At 48.9% G+C, this 27,911-nt stretch overlaps 1 protein-coding gene across 1 annotated transcript; it reads right to left on the bottom strand.

Moving 5' to 3' along the window:
- Positions 1-781: 781 nt before the first annotated feature.
- Positions 782-27,911, bottom strand: LOC132591465 (myelin proteolipid protein-like). Its single transcript, XM_060270092.1, has 7 exons — positions 27,821-27,911; positions 9,218-9,404; positions 7,583-7,838; positions 4,473-4,641; positions 2,559-2,632; positions 1,652-1,717; positions 782-1,365 (listed from the first exon to the last, which is right to left on the bottom strand). The coding sequence occupies exons 1-7, from the start codon at positions 27,909-27,911 to the stop codon at positions 1,294-1,296; spliced, it is 915 nt and encodes a 304-aa protein (XP_060126075.1). The 3' UTR covers positions 782-1,293.

The raw sequence follows: 27,911 nt of genomic DNA, 5'->3' as shown, positions 1-27,911 counted from the left end.
CTTTACATTTCTCTCTGTTGTTTGCTTTGGCCCAGTTCTCTAATCTGTTCAGGTCATTTTGAAGTGTGATCCTGTCCTCTGGGGTATTAGCCACCCCTCCCCATTTGGTGTCCTCTGCAAACTTGATCAGGATGCCCTCAAGCCCATCATCCAAGTCATTGATGAAGACTTGCTCGAAAGGATAAAGATTTGCTCAAAAGGAGCTTCCAGCATGTTTCCCACCCCCTTTCCCGAGGAAGGTCAATGTTTGTTTGATGAAGCATTGGTGAGTGGGGTGCAGAGAAAGGGCACGTTGGAGGGCGAAACCCTTTCTTCATGGGGGAGAGTGGTCGATGCTCCTAGCTCAGCCCTAACATGTTCTGCTGGTCCCCAGCACTGAGCTGTTATATTTTATCATCTACAATACTGTCTGATTTATTTTCTAGTACAGTGCATTGATTATTGCCTTCGTTTTATGGGTCAATGGTCTCATTAGACAGGAAGATCCGTGTTCCATTGCTGTTTTAGGGGGTGTTTTTCATCGTCTGGAACTGATTAATCCAGGCATCCCCAAACCTCGGCCCTCCAGATGTTTTGGACTACAATTCCCATCATCCCTGACCACTGGTTCTCTTAGCTTGGGATCATGGGAGTTGTAGGCCAAAACATCTGGAGGGCCGCAGTTTGGGGATGCCTGGATTAATCCACTTTCCATTACTTTCAACGGGAAAGTTTGCTTCAGTTTAAGCACGCTTCAGTTTAAGTACGGACTTCTGCTCCCAATTAAGTACTTAACCCGAGGTACCACTGTATACGATTTTATTAGCCTCTTACAAAAAAAATGGCGTCATCCCGTCGAATAATTCCCCCCCGTTTGGAGCATAAAACTGCCATTATTATTTTTTCCAAAAAAAAAAAAGACTTTCTTTTCGGGATCTTCCAGGGCCAGAGTGATTTTTTCCTTCGAAAAGCAGGACCAACAGGTTGGAGGACCTCCTCTCTCTCTCCGACGTCGGTTTCCCACGCCAACGAAATCCCCGGACCGGGAATACCGTTTTCGGGTCTGGCTGGGTCAAGTGAGATCATAGAATCATAGTTGCATTTGAAAAGGGACTCCCAGGGGTCACCTAGTCCAACCCCGGCAAATCAGGATGAGCCGATTGGCTGGTGGGCAGTTAGAACAGGAGGCCGGCTGCCACCTGGTTAGAGCCTCACGGTTAGAAGACCAGTCCAGGGTGCAAATAAGACCAATTGTTACAATTATTATGATTATGAAAAGGGGAGGGAGTCTTTAGGCCCCGGGCGGGTGCCGGGTTAGAATTTCGTTCCCCGGCCCATCAGCCTCAAGACGGCGAAGTTGTAGGTGGCCGCGATAATGAACGTCACCTGTGGAGGAAGGGGAAAGAGAAGCAGAATTGCTCGAACCCGTTCCTCCTGGTTCCCGTGATATCTCAGCAGCTTTGAAGGCCACCGAGAACGGTCTCCTGCCCTTCCCTCCTGGTTCGCCCAATATCTCAACAGCTTTGTGGAGACCATCAAGCATGGTCTATCTATCGGAAGGAGTCCTGCCGATTTCCCAGGGTTCTGCCGCAGACCTCCCTCCCGTCCTTTGCCCCACGCGGGGCTCGAACCCTCCACCCAGAGATGAAGAGCTGTGGGAAGCTGTCCTTACCAGAGACACCAAGGTGATTGATGCTCCCACGAAGGCCGCGATGAACAGGTGGAATGTCACCTGGAACTGTAGGATGAGACGAAGGAGGAGGAGGAGGAGGAGGAGGAGGGGAGGAGGAGGAGGAGGAGGAGGAGAAGGGGTCACCCATTGAAGAATCTCATGGTGGCTAACAGATTGAGGTTGAATCCTGACAAGACAGAAGTACTGTTCGTGGGGGACAGGAGGCGGGCAGGTGTGGAGGACTCCCTGGTCCTGAATGGGGTAACTGTGCCCCTGAAAGACCAGGTGCGCAGCCTGGGAGTCATTTTGGACTCACAGCTGTCCATGGAGGCACAGTTTGATACTGTGTCCAGGGCAGCTGTTTATCAGCTCCATCTGGTATGCAGGCTGAGACCCTACCTGCCTGCAGACTGTCTCGCCAGAGTGGTGCATGCTCTAGTTATCTCCCGCTTGGACTACTGCAATGCGCTCTACGTTGGGGCTACCTTTGAAGGTGACCCGGAATCTACAACTAATCCAGAATGCGGCAGCTAGACTGGTGACTGGGAGCGGCCGCCGGGACCACATAACACCGGTCCTGAAAGACCTACATTGGCTCCCAGTACGCTTCTGAGCAGAATTCAAAGTGTTGGTGCTGACCTTGAAAGCCCTAAATGGCCTCGGTCCAGTATACCTGAAGGAGCGTCTCCACCCCCATCGTTCTGCCCGGACACTGAGGTCCAGCGCCGAGGGCCTTCTGGCGGTTCCCTCGTTGCGAGAAGCCGAGTTGCAGGGAACTAGGCAGAGGGCCTTCTCGGTGGTGGCGCCCGCCCTGTGGAACGCCCTCCCAACAGATGTCAAAGAGTAGGAACATAGAATAGTAGAAAGGACAATGAAGGTCCTCTAGTCTTGACCCCTGAGAACTCACCTCGGATGTCTTGCAGATGGAGAGAAGGCTCTGGCCACACACTCTTCCCGGGGACGCGTTCCATGGCAGGACACCTGTGGCAGGGCACCAAAACACAGAACCGTTGAGAGCTGGAGGGCCACCTCGACACCACCTCCTTGGCCTCTCTTGACACGTGAAGATGGAGGTCAACCAAGACCCTGAGAACCTCCTACCAGATCCTGATAGCAAGCTGGTGGTCTACCAAGAACCCTGAGCCCACCATCAGGGTCCATGGGATTCTCCCTAAAGGCAGGACCTGACCTTCCCCCCCCTTGAAAATCCCTTGGGTTCACTCATGATGTTGGAGGAATACCAAGCCTCCTGAGATCCTTCTCACAGGTCCTGATGGCAAGCTGGTGGTCCACTAGGACCTTGAGAACCTTCTCCCAAGTTGGTGGTCAACCAAGACCTCGGGATCCTTCTCCCAAGCTTGGTGGGCAACCAAGATCTCAAGAACCTTCTCCATTACCTATTCCATCAGGACCTTGAGAACCTTCTCCTGGGTCCTGCTGCCAAGCTGGTGGTCAACCAAGACCTCGAGATCCTTCTCCCAAGCTTGGTGTTCCACTTAGACCTCAAGAACCTTCTCCCGGGTCCTGCTGCCAAGCTGGTGGTCGACCAAGACCTCGAGATCCTTCTCCCAAGCTTGGTGTTCCACTAAGACCTTGAAAACCTTCTCCCGGGTCCTGCTGCCAAGCTGGTGGTCGACCAAGACCTCGAGATCCTTCTCCCAAGCTTGGTGAGCAACCAAGATCTCAAGAACCTTCTCCATTTCCTAGTCCATCTGGACCTCAAGAACCTTCTCCCGGGTCCTGCTGCCAAGCTGGTGGTCAACCAAGACCTCGAGATCCTTCTCCCAAGCTTGGTGTTCCACTAAGACCTCGAAAACCTTCTCCCGGGTCCTGCTGCCAAGCTGGTGGTCGACCAAGACCTCGAGATGCTTCTCCCAAGCTTGGTGGGCAACCAAGATCTCAAGAACCTTCTCCATTACCTAGTCCATCAGGACCTTGAGAACCTTCTCTCAGGTCCTGCTGCCAAGCTGGTGGTCAACCAAGACCTCGAGATCCTTCTCCCAAGCTTGGTGTTCCACTAAGAACTCAAGAACCTTCTCCCGGGTCCTGCTGCCAAGCTGGTGGTCCACTAGGACCTTGAGAACCTTCTCTCAGGTCCTGCTAACAAGCTGGGTTTCCAACAAGACCTCAAGAATCTTCTCCATTACCTATTCCATCAGGACCTTGAGAACCTTCTCCCGGGTCCTGCTGCCAAGCTGGTGGTCCACTAGGACCTTGAGATCCTTCTCTCAGGTCCTGCTAACAAGCTGGGCTTCCAACAAGACCTCAAGAACCTTCTCCATTACCTATTCCATCAGGACCTTGAGAACCTTCTCTCAGATCCTTCTCCCAAGTTGTTGGTCGACCAAGACCTCGAGATCCTTCTCCCAAGCTTGGTGGGCAACCAAGATCTCAAGAACCTTCTCCATTACCTATTCCATCAGGACCTCAAGAACCTTCTCCCGGGTCCTGCTGCCAAGCTGGTGGTCAACCGAGACCTCGAGATCCTTCTCCCAAGCTTGGTGTTCCACTAAGACCTCGAAAACCTTCTCCCGGGTCCTGCTGCCAAGCTGGTGGTCGACCAAGACCTCGAGATCCTTCTCCCAAGCTTGGTGGGCAACCAAGATCTCAAGAACCTTCTCCATTACCTAGTCCATCAGGACCTTGAGAGCCTTCTCTCAGGTCCTTCTCCCAAGTTGGTGGTCGACCAAGACCTCGAGATCCTTCTCCCAAGCTTGGTGGGCAACCAAGATCTCAAGAACCTTCTCCCAGGTCCTACTGGGAGACCCCTCGTGAAGCTATTCCTCCCCAAGGTGGCCCAGGAGACTAGGTCCTTCCTCACCGTACATCCGGGCATCTGTGCAAAGGTTCCCGATGCCGGCGGCCGTCTTGGTGGGGTTGGCGATGGAGTTACAGGTGGTCCATGCCGTGAAGTAGACATAGACAGGGACGGCCGAGCAGGCGAGGACCAGGAGCCAGAAGACGGTCAGGACATAGGTAATGCCCGCAAACTGAAAGGAGGGAGAATAAACAAGAGTCAGTGACTGGCCAGGAGCTTCGGGAGGATGGGGCATGAGACTGGAGACCTATGGGACCTGAGGAACTCCCAGCCACTTAGACCTTTCCTCCAGATATTCCCACAAGGGGTGGGGCAGACCTTGAAAAGTCCCTATTCCCAGGTTCCTATGAATCATAGAATCCTAGAGTTGCAAGAGACCATGAGGGCCATCCAGTCCAACCCCCTGCCAAGCAGGAAACGCCATCAAAGCATTATTGACATATGCCTGTCAAGCCTCTGCTTAAAGACCTCCAAAGAAGGAGACTCCGCCACACTCCTTGGCAGGAAATCCCACTGCCGAACAGCTCTTACTGTCAGGAAGTTCTTCCTAATGTTGAGGTGGAATCTTCTTTCTTGTAGCTTGAATCCATTGCTCCGTGTCCACTTCTCTGGAGCAGCAGAAAACAACCTTTCTCCCTCCTCCATATGACATCCTTTCATATATTTGTGTGGGGCCGGACTATATTTTGAATAAAAATATGAATTCCTATGCCCCACAAATAACCCAGAGATGCATTTTAAATAAAAGGACACATTCTACTCATGTAAAAAATGCTGATTCTTCTTTTAGAAGGCGATTGGGCCTCATCCGGCCCCCGGGCCTTAGTTTGGGGACCCCTGTCATAAGGCATTGTTTCCAGGCCTTTGACCATTTTGGTTGCCCTCCTCTGGACACATTCCAGCTTGTCAGTATCCTTCTTGAACTGTGATGCCCAGAACTGGACACAGTACTCCAGGTGAGGTCTGACCAGAGCAGAATACAGTGGTCCTATTACTTCCCTCGATCTAGACGCTATACTCCTATTGATGCAGCCCAGAATTGCATTGGCTTTTTGAGCTGCTGCATCGCACTTCTGACTCATGTCAAGTTTGTGGTCTACCAAGACTCCTAGATCCTTTTCACATGTACTGCTCTCAATCCAGGCGTCTCCCATCCTGTATTTGTGCCTTTCATTTTTTTTGCCCAAGTGTAGTACCTTACATTTCTCCCTGTTAAAATTCATCTTGTTTGCTTTGGCCCAGTTGTCTAATCTGTTCAGGTCGTTTTGAAGTGTGATCCTGTCCTCTGGGGTATTAGCCACCCCTCCCAATTTGGTGTCGTCTGCAAACTTGCTCAGGATGCCCTCAAGCCCATCATCCAAGTCATTGATAAATATGTTGAATAAGATTGGGCCCAAGACAGAACCTTGTGGCACCCCACTAGTCACTACTCTCCAGGATGAGGAGGAGCCACTGATGAGCACCCTTTGGGTTCGGTCAGTCAGCCAGTTACAAATCCACTGAATGGTAGCATTGTTTAGCCCGCATTTTACCAGCTTCTTTACAAGAATATCATGGGGCACCTTGTCAAAGGCCTTGCTGAAATCAAGATAGGCTACATCTACAGCATTCCACTTAGACCTTTCCTCCAGTTATTCCCACAAGGGGTGGGCAGACCTTGAAAGGTCTCTATTGCCAGGTGACTATGATCCATTAAAATCCTATTTTGAGGGACGGCTTATATTTGGGTATTTCTCAGGCAAACATGGATGCCTATTCCAGGGGTAGGCCAGATGCGGCCCAATCGCGGACGGCCCGGGAATCAGCGTGTTTTGACATGAGTGGAATGCGTCCTTTTACTTAAAATGCATCTCTGGGTTATTTGTGGGGCATAGGAATTTGTTCGGCCCACAGCTGAAAAAGGTTGCTGACCCCTGTCCTATTCTATCCCCTAAAATGGAAACACAGACCTCCCCTTCCATCCTACACAGTATTTATCTGATTAAAACAGGGATCCCCCTATTCCACCACCCAAATATTTTATCCCCTGACAGTAAGAGCTGTGCAACAGAGGAATTTGCTGCCAAGGAAACACAGACCTCCTCTTCCATCCTACAGACACAGTATTTATCTGATTAAAACAGGGATCCCCCTATTCCACCACCCAAATACTTTATCCCCTGACAGTAAGAGCTGTGCGACAGTGGAATTTGCTGCCAAGGAGTGTGGCGGAGTCTCCTTCTTTGGAGGTCTTTAAGCAGAGGCTTGACAGCCATCTGTCAAGAATGCTTTGATGGTGTTTCCCGCTTGGCAGGGGGTTGGACTGGATGGCCCTTGGGGTCTCTTCCAACACTATGATTCTATGATTCTGTCCTATTCCATCTCCTAAAATGGAAATAGAGACCCTTCTATTCTATCCCCTAAAATGGAAACACAGACCTCCTCTTCCATCCTACAGACACAGTATTTATCTGATTAAAACAGGGATCCCCCTATTCCACCACCCAAATATTTTATCCCCTGACAGTAAGAGCTGTTCGACAGTGGAATTTGCTGCCAAGGAAACACAGACCTCCTCCTCCATCCTACAGACACAGTATTTATCTGATGAAAATAGGGATCCCCTATTCCACCACCCAAATATTTTATCGAATGAAATGTTTCTACTCCACCCTACAAATATTGATCTGATTAAAATACAGACCCACCTATCCCGTCCCGTAAAAAATGAAAACTGCGACCTCTCTTCCACCCCCACAAGGAATGTCCTTCCGGGATGGAGGCCCGAAGGGTATTAAGGGCAGGAAGGGGTTAAGAGCGACCTGTTGGATTCCTTACGAGGCGGAATTTCCTCCTTTTTGGCTGCGGACCCTGGAACTGGTAGCCATTCCCAATTACTGTGCCTAGAATCAAGCGGAGGAAGGTTTCCTGTTTTGGAACCTTTTTACAGAAAGTTTCAACCTCGCTGGCATCTTCTCAGTATGGACCCAACCAGCGCGAGTGAAGGAAGGACAAGACCTATTCCATATATTCTGGTCCTACTCTCGTTAACGCTCCCCCCCACCCACTGTCGGCAGTCTCATGCCCCGGGTTCGAAGGGCAGGGGCGCCGGGTGCGAAAGAGGAGAATATCACCTTATCGGGATGGCCCAGCCATTTTCCCACACAGTGACACACCAGCTCCCAGGAGCGACCGGGCCGGTGTCCTCGGGGCCCCCTCCCCTTGTGGCCTACCGTGGCGCCCAAGCCCTTGCCGCAGACGGTGGCCCGGTAATCGCCGAAGACCTGCCGGACGGCGCCGGTGGTGTAGAAGCCTTCGGCCAGCAGGAGGGCGCCAAAGAGGAAGAAGAAGCCGGCCACTCCGTAGATGGCGTACTGGAAGTCATGGATCCTGTGGGGGGAGAAAAGAGGAGAGGGGGGGCCGTTGGTACGGCGAGGGCACCCCGAGGGTCATCCAGCCTGACCCCCGCCAGAGCTAGGAGGGATATACAGTTCGGAAAGGCTCTACCTCTCTTTCAAATCAGAACCAGTGAAGGCAGTGAAGGTCCTGTGTGAGTGCCTGGAGGCGGTTGGAGGATGGATGGCGGCTAACAGATTGAGGTTGAATCCTGACAAGACAGAAGTACTGTTCGTGGGGGACAGGAGGCGGGCAAGCGTGGAGGACTCCCTGGTCCTAAACGGGGTAACTGTGCCCCTGAAAGACCAGGTGCGCAGCCTGGGAGTCATTCTGGACTCACAGCTGTCCATGGAGGCGCAGGTCAATTCTGTGTCCAAGGCAGCTCCATCTGGTACGCAGAATGAGACCCTCCCTGCCTGCGGACTGTCTCGCCAGAGTCGTGCATGCTCTAGTTATCTCCCGCTTGGACTACTGCAATGCGCTCTACGTGGGGCTACCCTTGAAGGTGACCTGGAAACTACAACAAATCCAGAATGTGGCAGCTAGACTGGTGACTGGGAGCAGCCGCCGAGACCACATAACACCGGTCTTGAAAGATCTACATTGGCTTCCAGTACGTTTCCGAGCACAATTCAAAGTGTTGGCGCTGACCTTTAAAGCCCTAAACGGCCTCGGTCCAGTATACCTGAAGGAGCGTCTCCACCCCCATCGTTCTGCCCGGACACTGAGGTCCAGCGCCGGGGGCCTTCTGGCGGTTCCCTCGCTATGAGAAGCCAAGTTACAGGGAACCAGGCAGAGGGCCTTCTCGGTGGTGGCACCAACCCTGTGGAATGCCCTCCCACCAGAGGTCAAAGAGAACAACAATTACCTTTAGAAGGTATCTCAAGGCAGCCCTGTTTAGGGAAGCTTTTAATGTTTGATGGATTTCTGTATTTTGGTGTTTTGTTGGAAGCCGCCCAGAGTGGCTGGGGGAACCCGCCGGTCGGCGGCCATTTTTGGTGCCCATAGAAGGGCAAATCGGAAAGGAAAAACATGGCCGCCGGCAGGAGAAAATAACGGAGAAAAACGGGAGACGAAGTGATACGGGGGAACCACCGGGAAAAGGTAAGTAAAAACGGGGGTTTCCCGGGGAAAACGGGGTACTTGGCAGCTATGATGTATGTGTATAATTGGATATAACTGAAATAACTGAATGGTGTTTTAATTGGAAAATTTAATTTAAAAAAGTATTTAAAAATAAAATAAAATAACTCGAGGTGGACATGCGGTGAGAAAAGGATGGCGGAAGATGAACGGGGGAACGAATCGGTGAACGAAGAAGGGAACGAACGAACGAACGAAGGCGACGGAAAGGAACGTCGGGAGGTGCTTACACGTCGACCAGATACTCGTAGTCCTGGTAATTTTTGGAGAAGTACGTTTCAACCAGGTGCTCGGTGCCGGTCAAGGCTTCGTGGCCGCAGCCGCAGAACAGCGCCACCCCCAGGAAGCACAAGGCCGTGGCCACCAGCGAGGCAAAGGGCGCCCCCACCAGGCATCGGGCACAACACTGCAACAGACCTGTAAAAGGGGGGGGGGAGAGAAAGGAAGGAGGGAAGCATAGAGACCTCTTGAGAAAGAGTTGCCTAACCCCTTTCCCTATCCCTAACCCCTACCTCTATCCCAAACTGGTAGCCATGTTCCAGCTTGTCAGTATCCTTCTTGAACTGTGGTGCCCAGAACTGGACACAGTACTCCAGGTGAGGTCTGACCAGAGCAGAATACAGTGGTACTATTACTTCCCTCGATCTAGATCAGGGGTCAGCAAACTTTTTCGGCAGGGGGCCGGTCCACTATCCCTCAGACCTTGTTGGGGGCCGGGCTATATTTTGAAAAAAAAAATGAATTAATTCCTATGCCCCATAAATAACCCAGAAATGCATTTTAAATAAAAGGACACATTCTACTCATGTAAAAACATGCTGATTCCCGGGCCATCCGCGGGCCAGACTGAGAAGGCGATTGGGCCGCATCTGGCCCCCGGGCCTTAGTTTGCGGACCCCTGATCTAGACGCTATACTCCTCTTGATGCAGCCCAGAATTGCATTGGCTTTTTGAGCTGCTGCATCACACTGTTGACTCATGTCAAGTTTGGGGTCTATCAAGACTCCTCGATCCTTTTCACAACCCCCTGCCAAGCAGGAAACACCACCAAAGCATTCACATGTACTGCTCTCAAGCCAGGTGTCACCCATCCTGTATTTGTGCCTTTCAATTCCCCCCCCCCTAAGTGTAGTACTTTACATTTCTTTACTTTTCTGTTGTGTTGTGTCGGCTCTTATGATGCTGCTTTGCTCCTTTCTGTATATAGGGTGCCGACATTCTGCATGGACTGGTTGCATGGCAACATGTGGAAATGGCTATGAGGTCCATCAATTACCGTATAGCACAGGCACCCCCAAACTGCGGCCCTCCAGATGTTTTGGCCTACGACTCCCATGATCCCTAGCTCACAGGATCAGTGGTCAGGGATGATGGGAATTGTAGTCTCAAAACATCTGGAGGGCCGAAGTTTGGGGATGCCTGATATAGCATATATTCAATTTAAAAAAAAAAAAAACAGCGACAATTTGTGGCGGACAAAGGAGAGCTGGACATTTGAAGGGCCTCAATCCGGACCTTGGGATCGGTAAGAAAAGTCTTTTAGACTTTGATGTCGGTCACGATTTAAATCGCTAGTCAGTAAGACTTGATTGAAACCCCCTTTTGGGAATCATCAATTTGGTTCTTTGGTTAGAAATCCATAGACGGATAATGATGAAATTCTGGCGAGGTTTAAGAAGTTTTCCGCTGCACTCAATTGGAAGGAGAAAAACCATCGTAACAATTTAAACCGTTTATTTCACTTAAACAATAACAGGATAGCGTATCCACGTTAACTGATGTTGTTAAACTATTGTTGTTGTTGTTGTTGTTTAGTCGTTTAGTCGTGCCCGACTCTCCATCATCCCATGGACCAGAGCACGCCAGGCACTCCTGTCTTCCACTGCCTCCCGCAGTTTGGTCAAACTCATGTTCGTAGCTTCGAGAACACTGTCCAACCATCTCGTCCTCTGTCGTCCCCTTCTCCTAGTGCCCTCCATCTTTCCCAACATCAGGGTCTTTTCCAGGGAGTCCCCTTCTCCTTGTGCCCTCCATATTTCCCAACCTCAGGGTCTTTTCCAGGGAGTCCCCTTCTCCTTGTGCCCTCCATCTTTCCCAACATCAGGGTCTTTTCCAGGGAGTCCCCTTCTCCTTGTGCCCTCCATCTTTCCCAACCTCAGGGTCTTTTCCAGGGAGTCCCCTTCTCCTTGTGCCCTCCATCTTTCCCAACATCAGGGTCTTTTCCAGGGAGTCCCCTTCTCCTTGTGCCCTCCATCTTTCCCAACCTCGGGGTCCTTTCCAGGGAGTCCCCTTCTCCTTGTGCCCTCCATCTTTCCCAACCTCAGGGTCTTTTCCAGGGAGTCCCCTTCTCCTTGTGCCCTCCATCTTTCCCAACATCGGGGTCTTTTCCAGGGAGTCCCCTTCTCCTTGTGCCCTCCATCTTTCCCAACCTCGGGGTCCTTTCCAGGGAGTCCCCTTCTCCTTGTGCCCTCCATCTTTCCCAACATTGGGGTCTTTTCCAGGGAGTCCCCTTCTCCTTGTGCCCTCCATCTTTCCCAACATCGGGGTCTTTTCCAGGGAGTCCCCTTCTCCTTGTGCCCTCCATCTTTCCCAACATCAGGGTCTTCTCCAGGGAGTCCCCTTCTCCTTCTGCCCTCCATCTTTCCCAGCATCAGAGTCTTTTCCAGGGAGTCTTCTCTTCTCATGAGGTGGCCAAAGTATTGGAGCCTCAGCTTCAGGATCTGTCCTTCCTGTGAGCACTCAGGGCCGATTTCCTTCAAAATGGATAGGTTTGATCTTCTTGCAGTCCATGGGACTCTCAAGAGTCTCCTCCAGCACCAGAATTCAAAAGCATCAATTCTTCGGCGATCAGCCTTCTTTATGGTCCAGCTCTCACTTCCATACATCACTACTGGGAAAACCATAGCTTTAACTATATGGACCTTTGTCGGCAAGGTGATGTCTCTGCTTTTTAAGATGCTGTCTAGGTTTGTCATTGCTTTTCTCCCAAGAAGCAGGGGTCTTTTAATTTCGTGACTGCTGTCACCATCTGCAGTGATCAAGGAGCCCAAGAAAGTCAAATCTCTCACTGCCTCCATTTCTTCCCCTTCTATTTGCCAGGAGGTGATGGGACCAGTGGCCATGATCTTGGTTTTTTTGATGTTGAGCTTCAGACCATATTTTGCGCTCTCCTCTTTCACCCTCATTAAAAGGTTCTTTAATTCCTCCTCGCTTTCTGCCATCAAGGTTGTGTCATCTGCATATCTGAGGTTGTTGATATTTCTTCCGGCAATCTTAATTCCAGTTTAGGATTCATCTAGTTTATTATTAGTATTATTATTCAATCCCACCCCAGAACAGTCAAGGTGGTCTCGCGTCGGAACACAACCCAGCCCTGCTAGGCAGGTTCTGGGTTTCTCAGGCTTCAGATGGCTACCTGGAGAAGCGGCTCGGGGAAGTGGATCCGGGTTCGAGTTCTGAGGAGCCGCAGTTGGTTGGGGTTCGGGCCCACTGCTAACATTATCTACATTGCGAAAAATACAAGGGTCAGCAGGATGGGCAGGCCTGCCCGCGACTCCTTCCTTTCCAATAATAATAATAATAATAATAATAATTTGTTATTTATACCCCACCCATCTGGCTGGGTTTCCCTGAATGCTGAGACCCGCCCTCCTGAGGGTCGTCGAATCAGACCCCTTGACAAGGCAAGAATTTCTTTTTTCTTTTTCTTTTTTAAATATTTTTATTGATTTTCTGAGCATCGCAAAGAAAAAAGACAAAAGAAAAATACAAAAAAGAACAATGGAAAAAATTTTTAAAATAAAAATAAAAATAAGATACATCCAAACTCACTTTTGGGGGGAACCGTATTCTTATACCTTAATAATACCCCTTAACCAGATTTTGCTCCCGTGTAATTCCTTTACTCTGTTGACTTCCTCCTTCCCCCCCCTTCCCCCCCTTCCTTCTCGCCTCTTCAGCCTCTTCTACTTCCCCCTCCCTTGTTTCTTTAACCTTATAGTTTTTTCTCCAGACAAGGCAGGAATTTCAAAATAGGAGCAGAAATCTGGATTTGACCCCAACGGTACCAATTGGTCCAACGTTCCGCTTTATCACCGCGGGAAACAAGCGGCTCTGAGGTGTCAGAAGCAGTGTCAGGTCTGAATTCGAACTCGCAGCTCGTCCTCCATTGTCCATTGTCTCTGGGACAATGAAGCCTTGATCTCTCCGTCCCACATTGTCCCCATCCCGCCCCAGGGATGGTGAGGAATGGTCCGGTTAGAGTCCTGGGAACAGGATCCCGGGTTCAAATCCCTGAGACCTACCTGGCAGGGTGAAAATAGGGACCTCCCGAATTCTATCTCCCCAATATTTATCCGGTGAAAAGACAGATCTCTTGTTCTATCCTCTGAAATGAAAATAGAGACCTTCTATTCCATCCCCTAAAATGAATCCCCCCCTTTCTTTTCCTTTTCCTTTCGGTGGAAGAAGACTGGAAGAAATTTAAGATTTATTTGGAAAAGAATTATGAGATTAAAAAGAGACTATAAGGGGAAGTACAAAGAGGCTGAAGAAGCATTTAGATATAGTAAAGAAGGGGGAAAGTTTAAATGTAAAATAATTATCAAGATTTCTAGATACAAAATGATACTTTGAAATATTGGGAATGTGTAGTTATAATGGATCAAGGAAAATATTTAGAACAAGTATCTTAGAAGAGGAAATGGTTTAAGAAGTAGAGAGTGCTATATTAGTCATAAATAGAAATGTGGAAGGGAGGGAAGGAGGAAGTCGACAGAATAAGAAATATATTTGATATTGTTAAAGAAATGTTGTTTGTTTTGTTTCTTGTTCCTTGTTCTTCTTTTGTTCTATGTTTACTTTTTCATATTTTTATCGTATTTGTTATAAAACCAATAAAAACTATATTAAAAAAAATGATTTTTTTTAAAAAATGCCTTATTGCTTTTAAAAGTGTGTAAGAGAAATAAGTCAAGATAGAAATAAATGTTAAAAGATAAGGTAGTTTTTTTTTTTAAAAAAAAGAATCCTACATTTATGAATGGATACTTGTTTTGTACAATTAACACGACCTTTGATCTTCCCGTTATGTTTCCGAATTTGGTTCTTTAAATAGGCACAACTTTATTTCCTCTCCTTTTATTTCGCAGACTTGAAATTTGATAAGGTTCTCCTTTCTACGCACAGAAGCTCAGTTGAAACCTGATATTTTGAGCATGTTCTTTTTGATAGACTCTGTATATTTCCGGTATTTTCTGGTAAAAAATTTGTCTGTCACCTTGCTGATAGTCTGGCTAGTTTAACAACCTCTCTTAATTTATTTATTTAAATAAATTTATTTCACCAGCTAAACAGATAAAATAAATAAATGTATTTCATCAATTTTGTCTGTCACCTTGCTGATAGTCTGGCTAGTTCAACAACCTCTCTTGATTAATTAATTTATTTAAATAAATTTATTTCACTAGTTCAACAAATAAAATAAATACATTTATTTCATCAATTAAACAAATAAAATAAATACATTTATTTCATCAATTAAACAACTAAAACAAATTTAACTTAATAAATTATTTTATATGCTTAATTGATTTCACCAGCCCGATTGGATTGCGATCTCCTCTCCCTTCCTACCTTTTGTGATTAAAATCTTGGCAGCAACTCTCCATAAAGACTCTCTTAAAAAATTTTTAATTCCTGCCAAAAATTATGGGAAATGAAATTCCCTAAAATGAAAATATAGAAGAGGAGGTCTCCTATTTTCATTTTAGGGGATGGAATAAGAGGTCTCTATTTTCATTTTAGGGGATAGAAGAGGAGGTCTCTATTTTCATTTTCGGGGATGGAAGAGGAGGTCTCTATTTTCATTTTCGGGGATAGAAGAGGAGGTCTCTATTTTCATTTTCAGGGATGGAAGAGGAGGTCTCTATTTTCATTTTAGGGGATGGAAGAGGAGGTCTCTATTTTCATTTTCGGGGATGGAAGAGGAGGTCTCTGTTTTCATTTTAGGGGATAGAATAGGAGGTTTATATTCTCGCCAGAGATATATTGGGGGGGATAGATTTGGGGGTCTCTATTTTCATCCTGCCAGGAAGGTATTGGGGATACGACCCTTGGAGCCCTCTTGCCAGGACTCTAACTGGGCCACTTCTCGCCTCTTCATCTTGGGGGTGGGATGGATGGAGGGTATGTAGGAGGAGCAGAGTGGAGAGATAAAAAGGCTCCCATTGTCCCGAAGACAATGGACAATGAGGGATGGGCTGCGAGTTCGAAACAATGCGCTCCTTCATGGCGCCTCTGTGAGAGTGGCTCCGGCTAGTACGGAAAACACCAAAGCTGAAAGGTGTCAGGTGTCAGGAAGTTCTTCCTAATGTTTATATGGCACAGATTAGTCCTGCCTAGAGATGGGAAGGCCTGGGATAAAACCAGGGAAATTGGAAATAAAAACCCGTTTGATATAGTTTGAATATTCTTTTTTTTTCCTTCCATTTTTCCGGGGGGTGGGGGGACGGATTTGGGGAGAAAAGGGGGGGAACAGTGGGGTTTTCCCTTCCGACTGCCGAGCTGATCTCCTGGGTCCCATATAAAAGGATGCCATATAGAGGAGGGAGAAAGGTTGTTTTCTGCTGCTCCAGAGAAGCGGACACGGAGCAATGGATTCAAGCTACAAGAAAGAAGATCCCACCTAAACATTAGGAAGAACTTCCTGACAGTAAGAGCTGTTCGGCAGTGGAATTTGCTACCAAGGAGTGTGGTGGAGTCTCCTTCTTTGGAGGTCTTTAAGCAGAGGCTTGACAGCCATATGTCAAGAATGTTTTGATGGTGTTTCCTGCTCGGCAGGGGGTTGGACTGGATGGCCCTTGTGGTCTCTTCCAACTCTATGATTCTATGATTCCCTCCAGTTGGCTACAACTCCAACTCACTGGCAGTGTAGCAGTTAGGGTCCTGGGTTCGAATCCCCTCCTTTCTCGGCTGAGAGACCTACCTGGCCAGGCCGCTGTGAAAGGGAGGTGAGGAGCTGGAGGGATCTAGCCCACCTACCCATTATTTCTCTTGTGAAAATACAGACCTCCTTCAAGAAAGAAGATTCCACCTCAACATTCGGAGGAACTTCCTGACAGTAAGAGCTGTTCGACAGTGGAATTTGCTGCCAAGAAGTGTGGTGGAGTCTCCTTCTTTGGAGGTCTTTAAGCAGAGGCTTGACAGACATATGTCAAGAATGCTTGGATGGTGTTTCCTGCTCGGCCGGGGGTTGGACTGGATGGCCCTTGTGGTCTCTTCCAATTCTACGATTCTACTCTACCCCCTAAAATGAAAATGTATTTTTCATCCCCCAAATATCCCCCTTATTCTATCCTCCTTATTCTAGCCCCCAAATATTTCTCTGGTGGAAACGGGTGTGTCTCTTCTTCCATCCCTCCAACACTTCTCTTGTGAAAATGCGGACCTGCTATTCTTATCCCCGGAGATGAAAATAAAGGTAAAGGTAAAGGGACCCCTTGACCATTAGATCAAGTCGTGACCGACTCTGGGGTTGCGGCGCTCATCTCGCGTTATTGGCCGAGGGAGCCGGCATACAGCTTCCGGGTCATGTGGCCAGCATGACAAAGCCGCTTCTGGCGAACCAGAGCAGCGCACGGAAACGCTGTTTGCCTTCCCGCCGGAGCGGTTCCTATTTATCTACTTGCACTGGTGTGCTTTCAGACTGCTAGGTTGGCAGGCAGAGCAAAGGGAGCTCACCCCGTCGCGGGGATTCGAACCGCCGACCTTCTGATCGGCAAGCCCTAGGCTCTGTGGTTTAAACCCACAGCGCCACCCGCTGCGGGTTCAATATGATGAAAAGAGAGACCCCTCCCAATTCTGTCCCCCAAATATTGAAAATACAGGTCTCCTATTCCACCCCCTCAAATGGAAATTGAGACCTCCGATTCCATCGCCTGAAATGAAAATACAGACCACCTATTCCAGGCACGTCTAACAGCTAGATCATGATCGACCGGTAGATCACTGGACGTCTGTGGTAGATCACTTCTCCCAAAAGAAGCTCAACGACTTGGGCTCCCTTAATAAAAGCTCAACATTTTTGCCCTGCGCCCCAAATAAACGGGGCTTTCTTCCCCCTAAAAAAAAAGCCTTTGACAACTTTGACATGAACCCCTTAAAAATGGGCCTTCCTGAAAAAAGCTCAACAATTTCGGCATGAACCCCCCCAAAAAGGGGTAGATCACCGCCAGTTTTTAACTCTGTGAGTAGATCACAGTCTCTTGGGAGTTGGCCACCCCGAGTCATACTATTCCATCCCCAAATGAAAAGACCGACCTCTTCTATCCCCTAAAATGAAAATAGAGGACCCCCCCCCTTCTTACAGCCCCACAAGGACGTCTCCGGTGAAAAGAGGGAGGTCCCTTTCCCCACCCTGATGTCCTCAGAAACATGTCCCTTTTCAGAGCTCTCAGGACAAGGGGGAGAGTCCAGGATTGGAACCTCGGACGGCTTCGCAAATCCCTCGGCCAAATTAGTGGGCGATGGAGACACTGAGAAGTTCCCACCCCCCTGGTCCAACTCACCCATTGCCTCGGGGTTCAAGTGGAGTTGCAAGTGGTCTTCTTCTTCAGCTAGGACAACCCGGTCTTCTTCTTCTTCTCCTTCTCCTCACTTCGCCGGATTTCTCTCTGCCCCCTCAGATCCTTCAAAGAAAAAGGGATCTGTTCTGTGGAGCCATGCCCCTTAAAGGAGAAGCCGGCCCTATCTCCTCCTTGCTCCTTCTCCTCCCTGTTAACTCTGAGATGGACGAGATCTGCTTGAGGGAACCTCCTAAGTTTCCAGTTTTGATAGAGGGTCCCGAGATCTGTGGGAGCTCCCAGAATTGGTGGAAAGCTCCGAGCTCAGCCTAAAGGAACGTGGAGCACCAACTTTTGCTAGCAGGACACAGGAGAAGGATCTCAGGGTCTTGGTAGACCCCCCCCCCCATCATTTTCACCTGAGTCCAACCCAACGGATTTCAAGAGGGACAATTTAAGGTCAGGTTCTGCCTTGATGGAGAATCAGGTGGACCAACAGAAGGATGGTGGAGCTCAGGGGGGTCTTGGACCACCAGATAGCCACCAGGATATGGGAGAAGGTTCTGGATTTTAAGAGGTAAAAAGGCTCAGGGTCTTGGTGGAGCACCAACTGGCTAGCAGGGCAAAGGAGAAGGATCTCAGGTTCTTGGTGGACCTCATCTTCACCTGAGTCCAACCCAACGGATTTCAAGATTGTTGTTGTTGTTGAGTCATTGAGTCGTGTCCGACTCTTTGTGATCCCATGGACCACAGCACGCCAGGCACTCCTGTCTTGCACTGCCTCCCGCAGTTTGGTCAGACTCATGTTCGTAGCTTCGAGAACACTGTCCAACCATCTCGTCCTCTGTCGTCCCCTTCTCCTTGTGCCCTCCATCTTTCCCAACATCAGGGTCTTCTCCAGGGAGTCCCCTTCTCCTTGTGCCCTCCATCTTTCCCAGCATCAGAGTCTTTTCCAGGGAGTCTTCTCTTCTCATGAGGTGACCAAAGTATTGGAGCCTCAGCTTCAGGATCTGTCCTTCCTGTGAGCACTCAGGGCCGATTTCCTTCAAAATGGATAGGTTTGATCTTCTTGCAGTCCATGGGACTCTCAAGAGTCTCCTCCAGCACCAGAATTCAAAAGCATCAATTCTTCGGCGATCAGCCTTCTTGATGGTCCAGCTCTCACTTCCATACATCACTACTGGGAAAACCATAGCTTTAACTAGACGGACCTTTGTCGGCAAGGTGATGTCTCTGCTTCTTAAGATGCTGTCTAGGTTTGTCATTGCTTTTCTCCCAATAAGCAGGCGTCTTTTAATTTCGTGACTGCTGTCACCATCTGCAGTGATCATGGAACCCAAGAAAGTCAAATCTCTCACTGCCTCCATTTCGTCCCCTTTTATTTGCCAGGAGGTGATGGGACCAGTGGCCATGATCTTGGTTTTTTTGATGTTGAGCTTCAGACCATATTTTGCACTCTCCTCTTTCACCCTCATCAAAAGGTTCTTTAATTCCTCCTCACTTTCTGCCATCAAGGTTGTGTCATCTGCATACCTGAGGTTGTTGATATTTCTTCCGGCAATCTTAATTCCGGCTTGGGATTCATCTAGTCCAGCCTTTCGCATGATGAATTCTGCATATAAGTTAAATAAGCAGGGAGACAATATACAACCTTGTCGTACTCCTTTCCCAATTTTGAACCAGTCAGTTGTTCCATATCCAGTTCTAACTGTAGCTTCTTGTCCCACATAGAGATTTCTCAGGAGACAGATGAGGTGATCAGGCACTCCCATTTATTGAAGAACTTGCCATAGTTTGCTGTGGTCGACACAGTCAAAGGCTTTTGCATAGTCAATGAAGCAGAAGTAGACGTTTTTCTGGAACTCTCTAGCTTTCTCCATAATCCAGCGCATGTTTGCTATTTGGTCTCTGGTTCCTCTGCCCCTTCGAAATCCAGCTTGCACTTCTGGGAGTTCTCGGTCCACATACTGCCTAAGCCTGCCTTGTAGAATTTCAAGCATAGCCTTGCTAGGGTGTGAAACGAGCGCAATTGTGCAGTAGTTGGAGCATCCTTTGGCGCTGGCCTTCCTTGAGATTGGGATGTCGACTGATCTTCTCCAATCCTCTGGCCATTGCTGAGTTGGTCTATATACCAACTGGTCTATAGCATACTTCCTTGAAGAACTTGCCATAGTTTGCTGTGGTCGACACAGTCAAAGGCTGTTTGCCTGCCCATGGCATAACAGAAGGGAGAGAAGAGGGACAAGGGAAACTACAAGGCTTGGAGGAAGATTCAAGACTGATCCCAATCCCAAAGAAGGGCAGTGCCAAAGAATGCTCCAGGTTCTGCCTTGATGGAGAATCAGGTGGAGCGACAGAAGTGTGGTGGAAATCTGGGTATGGGTCTTGGTGGACGGCCAGCTTCACCTCACTCTCACCAAGTGAATTTCAAGGAGGGGAAAGCTCAGGGTCTGCATTGAGGAAGAATCATAGAATCATAGAATCCTAGAGTTGGAAGAGACCACAAGGGCCATCCAGTCCAACCCCCCTGCCGAGCAGGAAACACCATCCAAGCATTCTTGACATATGGCTGTCAAGCCTCTGCTTAAAGACCTCCAAAGAAGGAGACTCACACCACCACACTCCTTGGCAGCAAATCCCACTGCCGAACAGCTCTTACTGTCAGGAAGTTCTTCCTAATGTTGAGGTGGAATCTTCTTTCTTGTAGCTTGAATCCATTGCTCCGTGTCCGCTTCTCTGGAGCAGCAGAAAACAACCTTTCACCCTATATGACATCCTTTTATATATTTGAACATGGCTATCATATCACCCCTTAACCTTCTCTTCTCCAGGCTGAACATGCCCAGCTCCCTAAGCCGTTCCTCATATGGCATCGTTTCCAGGCCTTTGACCATTTTGGTTGCCCTCCTCTGGACATGTTCCAGCTTGTCAGTATCCTTCTTGAACTGTGGTGCCCAGAACTGGACACAGTACTCCAGGTGAGGTCTGACCAGAGCAGAATACAGTGGTACTATTACTTCCCTTGATCTAGATCAGGCATCCCCAAACTGCGGCCCTCCAGATGTTTTGGCCTACAACTCCCATGATCCCTAGCTAACAGGACCACTGGTCGGGGAAGATGGGAATTGTAGTCCAAAACATCTGGAGGGCCTAAGTTTGGGCGATGCCTGATCTAGATGCTATACTCCTATTGATGCAGCCCAGAATTGCATTGGCTTTTTGAGCCGCTGCATCACACTGTTGACTCATGTCAAGTTTGTGGTCTACCAGGCCCCCCATATCCTTTTCACATGTACTGCTCACAAGCCAGGTGTCTCCCATCCTGTTACCAGATCTAAGATAGGGGACCCCTGGTTTTCTAGAAAAACATGGGAGAATCTGCCCTGCTCACCACAATTTCATTGTGATCGGTCAATGTCTTCCTTGTAAATCAGTTACTATTCCAGAAATGAATTTGCTCGATTGGTCAATAGGAAGGTGATGCCAGCAAGGCTAAGTCTTTGCATAAAGAAAAAAGAAAAAAAGAAAAAGGATTTGTCAATGGGAAGGTGATCGGAAACTGGGACGACTGGTATGTTTAGCCTGGAGAAGAGAAGGTTAAGGGGTGATATGATAGCCATGTTCAAATATATCAAAGGATGTCATATAGAGGAGGGAGAAAGCTTGTTTTCTGCTGCTCCAGAGAAGCGGACACGGAGCAATGGATTCAAACTACAAGAAAGAAGATTCCACCTAAACTTCCTGACAGTAAGAGCTGTTCGGCAGTGGAATTTGCTGGCAAGAAGTGTGGTGGAGTCTCCTTCTTTGGAGGTCTTTAAGCAGAGGCTTGACAGCCATATGTCAAGAATGCTTCGATGGTGTTTCCTGCTCGGCAGGGGGTTGGACTGGATGGCCCTTGTGGTCTCTTCCAACTCTAGGATTCTATGACTTCTTTAAATCAGAGACCTCCCAGGGAAATAGGGATACTTGACGCGGGATCTGGCCTTTCTCAGAGGAAAATAGGGTTTATATTTTGGGCCTTGTACAGTATATTCTTCTACTGGAGAACTGCTGTGACCAAAGGTGCCGTGGGCTTCGAAGAGACTCGAACTCAGGACGCAAGGGAGAAACGGGCGAAGAGGAAGGAACATTCACTGGGAAGCGCCACTGTGGAAGGAGGTGCGGATCCAGAATGGGCCTCCATAGTCCCTTACGGACTCACCGTTAAAAGGAGGAGGAGAAGGAGAGGGAGGAGGAGATTATATTCTTCTATATACCATCCTTCCACCCTCCCCAGTTTGGCCCAGTTCCCCCAGCAGGTGCCACGAGGGATGCCTTCAGCCCTCTATGGCCTCCTTCAGGATTCGAAGGGCCGCCTGGCAGGGCTGGCGCCGAGAGGAGCCAGCTGGCGGAGCTGCCCAGGGGGGGAAATAAGACCCTCTTTGTCGATTCCCAACAATGGAGAATGGAGAACATCCAAACAATGAGGACCATAGATCCTCCAGCAGGAGGGCAGAGAGGTCTTTGTCCCTCAGCAAACAAGGAGAAGCATTGTGGGGAGAAGGGAGGGACGCCTGAGGGTCATCCAGAACAACCCCACTTAGAATCATAGAATCATAGAGTTGGAAGAGACCACAAGGGCCATCCAGTCCAACCCCCTGCCAAGCAGGAAACACCATCAAAGCATTCTTGACATATGCCTGTCAAGCCTCTGCTTAAAGACCTCCAAAGAAGGAGACTCCACCACACTCCTTGGCAGCAAATTCCACTGTCAAACAGCTCTTACTGTCAGGAAGTTCTTTCTAATGTTGAGGTGGAATCTTCTTTCTTGAAGTTTGAATCCATTGCTCCGTGTCCACTTCTCTGGAGCAGCAGAAAACAACCTTTCACCCTCCTCCATATGGCATCCTTTCATATATTTGAACATGGCTATCATATCACCCCTTAACCTTCTCTTCTCTAGGCTAAACATACCCAGCTCCCTAAGCCGTTCCTCATAAGGCATCGTTTCCAGGCCTTGGACCATTTTGGTTGCCCTCCTCTGGACACGTTCCAGCTTGTCAGTATCCTTCTTGAACTGTGGTGCTCAGAACTGGACACAGTACTCCAGGTGAGGTCTGACCAGAGCAGAATACAGTGGTACTATTACTTCCCTTGATCTAGATGCTATACTCCTCTTGATGCAGCCCAGAATTGCATTGGCCTTTTTAGCTGCTGCATCACACTGTTGACGCATGTCAAGTTTGTGGTCTACCAAGACTCCTAGATCCTTTTCACATGTACTGCTCTCAAGCCAGGTGTCTCCCATCCTGTATTTCTGTATTCCTGTGTCTCCCATCTTCATCAATGACTTGGATGATGGGCTTGAGGGCATCCTGAGCAAGTTTGCAGATGACACCGAAATTGGGAGGGGTGGCTAATACCCCAGAGGACAGGATCACACTTCAAAATGACCTTCACAGATTAGACAACTGGGCCAAAGCAAACAAGATGAATTTTAACAAGGAGAAATGTAAAGTACTACACTTGGGCAAAAAAAATGAAAGGCACAAATACAGGATTTTATTCTATGATTTTATGACTTAAACAGTGCATCGCGAATGCAAGAATAAAATGGGGTTTGCGTCTGCTGCTACCCTAATTTTAAACATACTTCCTGGGAGGGGGAGACACACTCTTTTGTTGCAGAAAATAACAACAGATTTTAAATGGAAACGACCTAAATTTCCGTCTTAAGGGGACAAGACCCTTTTGTTTAAAAGAGCGCTTTTGCCCTCGTCAAACATGGCGCCGCCTTCATTGCCCCTTTCCGCACCCACTTCCGCTCTGAGTTCCTTTCGCTGCCGCCGCCGCCGCCTGCCCTCGTCCAAGATGGCCGGGCCGGCTTCGCCCGTCCGCTACTACGGCTCCTTTTGCCCTCACTTCCTTGACTGCCAGTCTGGGGGCTTCTGTTTCAGTGTATCTGCACACGAAAGCTCATACCAAAATAAAAACTTAGTTGGTCTTAAAGGTGCTGCTGGAAGGGATTTTTTAAATTTTGTTTTGACTGCCAGTGTCTTTTTACCGGAGACGATAGGAGGCGAGGGTGACCCTGAGCATGTGCAGAAGGCCCTGTCCAGGGGAAGCCCTTTCAACCACCTTCAACTGCAGCCCCCCCTTTCTTCTTCCCTGCAAAGGTCCTCCTTTTGGGGGAAGGAGCCTCCGTGGCCCAGCGCAGTCGACCTTGGGAACGGCGCTCTGCACGCGCTCAGAGGCTTCCCTGGAGGCTTCAGCTGGAAGACTGAATCGTATCATCGAGTTGCAGGGATCCCATGGGGTCATGCTTAGGAGAACATGTTATCCTCATAGAATCATAGAGTTGGAAGAGACCACAAGGCAAGTGTCATCCAGTCCAACCCCCTGCCGATCAGGAAACACCATCAAAGCATTCTTGACATATGCCTGTCAAGCCTCTGCTTAAAGACCTCCAAAGAAGGAGACTCCACCACACTCCTTGGCAGCAAATCCCACTGCCGAACAGCTCTTACTGTCAGGAAGTTCTTCCTAATGTTGAGGTGGAATCTTCTTTCTTGTAGTTTGAATCCATTGCTCCGTGTCCGCTTTTCTGGAGCAGCAGAAAACAACCTTTCTCCCTCCTCTATATGACATCCTTTCATATATTTGAACATGGCTATCATATCGCCCCTTAACCTTCTCTTCTCCAGGCTAAACATACCCAGCTCCCTAAGCCGTTCCTCATAAGGCATCGTTTCCAGGCCTTGGACCATTTTGGTTACAGGTAGGTAGCCGTGTTGGTCTGGGTCGAAGTAAAATAAAAAAATTCCTTCAGTAGCACCTTAAAGACCAACTAAGTTTTTATTTTGGTATGAGCTTTCGTGTGCATGCACACTTCTTCAGATACTTCTATTTCACTGTATCTGAAGAAGTGTGCATGCACACGAAAGCTCATACCAAAATAAAAACTTAGTTGGTCTTTAAGGTGCTACTGAAGGAATTTTTTTATTTTACTTTGACCATTTTGTTTGCCCTCCTCTGGACACGTTCCAGCTTGTCAGTATCCTTCTTGAACTGTGGTGCCCAGAACTGGACACAGTACTCCAGGTGAGGTCTGACCAGAGCAGAATACAGTGGTACTATTACTTCCCTTGATCTAGATCAGGCATCCCCAAACTGGACTGAATGAAAGGACTGAATGAAATGCACTTATTCCAAGAGAGCAACAGTAAGAGAATTTTTAACCCAGTTAATGCTGCTGTCATTCATAGAATCATAGAATCATAGAGTCGGAAGAGACCACAATAATAAGAGACCATCCAGTCCAACCCCCTGCCAAGCAGGAAACACCATCAAAGCATTCTTGACATATGCCTGTCAAGCCTCTGCTTAAAGACCTCCAAAGAATACATTTCCCTCCGTGTTCAGCTTCAGTCCAAGTTGAAAGTTCAGTTGGAAGTTCATTTACTCTTTCTCTTGATGAGTAGCAGTTTCCCCTTTAATAGCAAAGTAACTAAAAAGTTGAATTCAATAAAGTCACAGATTATTCCGCTTTAATACCTCATTTTGTTCAGGTTTTAGTTTAAGAATTAAGGAACAGCGGCTAGTGTATATACTGGAAATTTCATATTCTCAAAGAACACAGACATGGTGCTACATTTTGAAAGGACAATGCCCTTGTCAGGAAACAATTTTTAAAATGCTGTGCAGAGCTGGAAACAGGGTGTATAATCCATGTTTCTAAACAGAATTAGAGTAATACAACCCTAACCCTAGGGTTAAGGCAAGAAGGCAAGTAGCCAAGGCGACAAGGTAAGTAGCCAAGGCAAGTAGGCAAGGCAGCAAGGCAAGCAGGCAAGGTAAGTAGGCAAGTAGCCAAGGCAAATAGGATAGACGGCAAAGTGGCCGGGAGAGTAGCCAAGGCAAGTAGGCAAGTAGCCAAGGGGGCAAGGCAAGTAGCCAAGGCAAGGAGGCAAGTAGCGAAAGCGGCTAGGCAAGTAGCCAAGGTGGAAATGCAACTAGCCAAGGCAAGTAGCTAAGTAGCCAAAGCAGGAAGTCAACTAGCCATGGCAAGTAGACAAGGTAGCAAGGTAGCAAGGCAATTAGTCATAGCAAATAGCCAAGTAGCCAAGTAGCCAAGGGAAGTAGGCAAGTAGCCAAGGCGGCAAGGCAAATAGTCAAGGCAAGTAGGTAAGTAACCAAGGCAAGTAGGCAAGTAGCAAACGCAGGAAGGCAAGTAGCCAAATAGCTAAGGCAAGTAGCCAAGTCTCCAAGGCGGCAAGGCAAGCAGCCAAGGCAAATAGGCAAGGTGGCAGGTCAAGTAGCCAAAACAAGTAAGCAAGGACCCAAAGCCACAAGGCAAGTAGCCAAGGCAAATAGATAAGTAGCCAAGGCGGCAAGGCAAGTAGCCAAGGCATGTAGGCAAGTAGGCAAGGAAAGTAAGCAAGTAGCCACGGAGACAAGGCAAGTAGCCAAGGCAATTAGGCAAGGTGGCAAGTCAAGTAGCCAAAACAAGTAAGCAAGGACCCAAGGCCACAAGGCAAGTAGGCAAGGCAAGTAGACAAGAAGCAGAGGCAAGTAAGCAAGTAGCGAAAGCAGCAAGTCAAGTAGCCAAAGAAGGTAAGCAATTAGCCAAGGCAGCAAGGCAAGTAGCCAAGGCAAGTAGGCAAGTAGCCAAGGCAAGTAGGCAAGGCGACAATGCAAGTACCCAAGGCAAGAAAGGAAGTAGCCAAGGCGGGAAGTCAACTACCCAAGGCAAGCAGAGAAGGCGGCAAGGTAGGAAGGCAAGTAGCCAAACCAAGTAGCCAAGTAGCCAATGGAAGTAGGCAAGTAGCCAAGGCGGCAAGGCAAATAGCCCAGGCAAGTAGGTAAGTAACCAAGGCAAGTAGGCAAGTAGCGAACGCGGCAAAGCAAGTAGCCAAGGCAAGTAGGCAAGGTAAGTAGCCAAGTAGCCAAGGTGGAAATACAACTAGCCAAGGCAAGTAGGTAAGTAGCCAAAGCAGGAAGTCAGCTAGCCATGGCAAGTAGGCAAGTAGCCAAGGGGGCAAGGCAAGTTACCAAGGCAAGTAGGCAAGGTGGCAAGGCAAGTAGCGAAAGCGGCTAGGCAAGTAGGGAAGTAGCCACGGCAGCAATGCAAGTACCCAAGGCAAGAAGGCATGTAACCAAGGATGAAATGCAACTAGCCATGGCAAGTAGGTAAGTAGCAAGTCAACTAGCCATGGCAAGTAGGCAAGGTAGCAAGGTAGCAAGGCAAGTAGCCATAGCAAATAGCCAAGTAGCCAAGGGAAGTAGGCAAGTAGCCAAGGCGGCAAGGCAAATAGCCCAGGCAAGTAGGTAAGTAACCAAGGCAAGCAGGCAAGTAGCGAACGCAGCAAGGCAAATATGCAAGGCAAGTAGGAAAGTAGGCAAGACAAGGAGGCAAGTAGCAAAAGCAGCTAGGCAAGTAGCCAAGGCGACAAGGTAAGTTGCCAAAGTCAAGTAGGCAAGTACCGGTAGCCAAGGGGGCAAGGCAAGTTACCAAGGCAAGTAGGCAAGGCAGCAAGGCAAGTAGCCAAGGCAAGGAGGCAAGTAGCGAAAGCGGCTAGGCAAGTAGCCAAGGCAAGTAGGCAAGTAGCCAAGGTGGAAATGCAACTAGCCAAGGCAAGTAGGTAAGTAGCCAAAGCAGGAAGTCAGCTAGCCATGGCAAGTAGGCAAGTAGCCAAGGCGACAAGGTAAGTAGCCAAGGCAAGTAGCCAAGGCAAATAGGATAGACGGCAAAGTGGCAGCGAGAGTAGCCAAGGCAAGGAGGCAAGTAGCCAAGGGGGCAAGGCAATCTACCAAGGCTAGTAGGAAAGTAGGAGTCACCCCCCCCCCCAAGTGCGCACAGCTGGCGTCGCGCGCGCAGCATCCCTCCGCGGGGGGGGGGGGGAAGCAAAACGGAGCGGGGCGACAGTAAGAGCTGTCCGCCGACTGTGGAATTTGCTGCCAAGGAGTGTGGTGGAGTCTCCTCCTTTGGAGGTCTTTAAGCGGAGGCTCGACGGGCATATGTCAAGAATGCTTTGATTATAGGATCTAGGATTCTTTGGTCGGCTTGAGCGAGGGAGAGGAGGCGGCGGCGGCAGCGGAGGAGGAGCCATAGGGCTTAGTGGTTGGGGCGCCCCCTGGCGGCCAGGCCTAGAGACGGCCCTGGCTGTTAGACACCTCGGGCGAAGGCTTGCGGGTGTGGGTGTGTGTGTGTGCGCCAAGGAGGAGGTAGCTAGCTCTCTAACCTAACCACGGGGTTTGCCCAGCCCAGGAGATCGCTGGGTTCCTGTGGCTCACCTTGCTTGGGCAAGAGGAAGAGCTCGGTTTGGGGCATCTTGAAATCTCCTGCTTGGCTCTTGGGGACCGGGCGCGGGAGGGAGCCATCCAT

The sequence above is a fragment of the Zootoca vivipara genome, chromosome W (assembly GCF_963506605.1).
Source record: "Zootoca vivipara chromosome W, rZooViv1.1, whole genome shotgun sequence".
Classification (NCBI taxonomy): Eukaryota; Metazoa; Chordata; class Lepidosauria; order Squamata; family Lacertidae; genus Zootoca; species Zootoca vivipara.
This window is presented reverse-complemented; position numbering and strand designations above follow the sequence as displayed.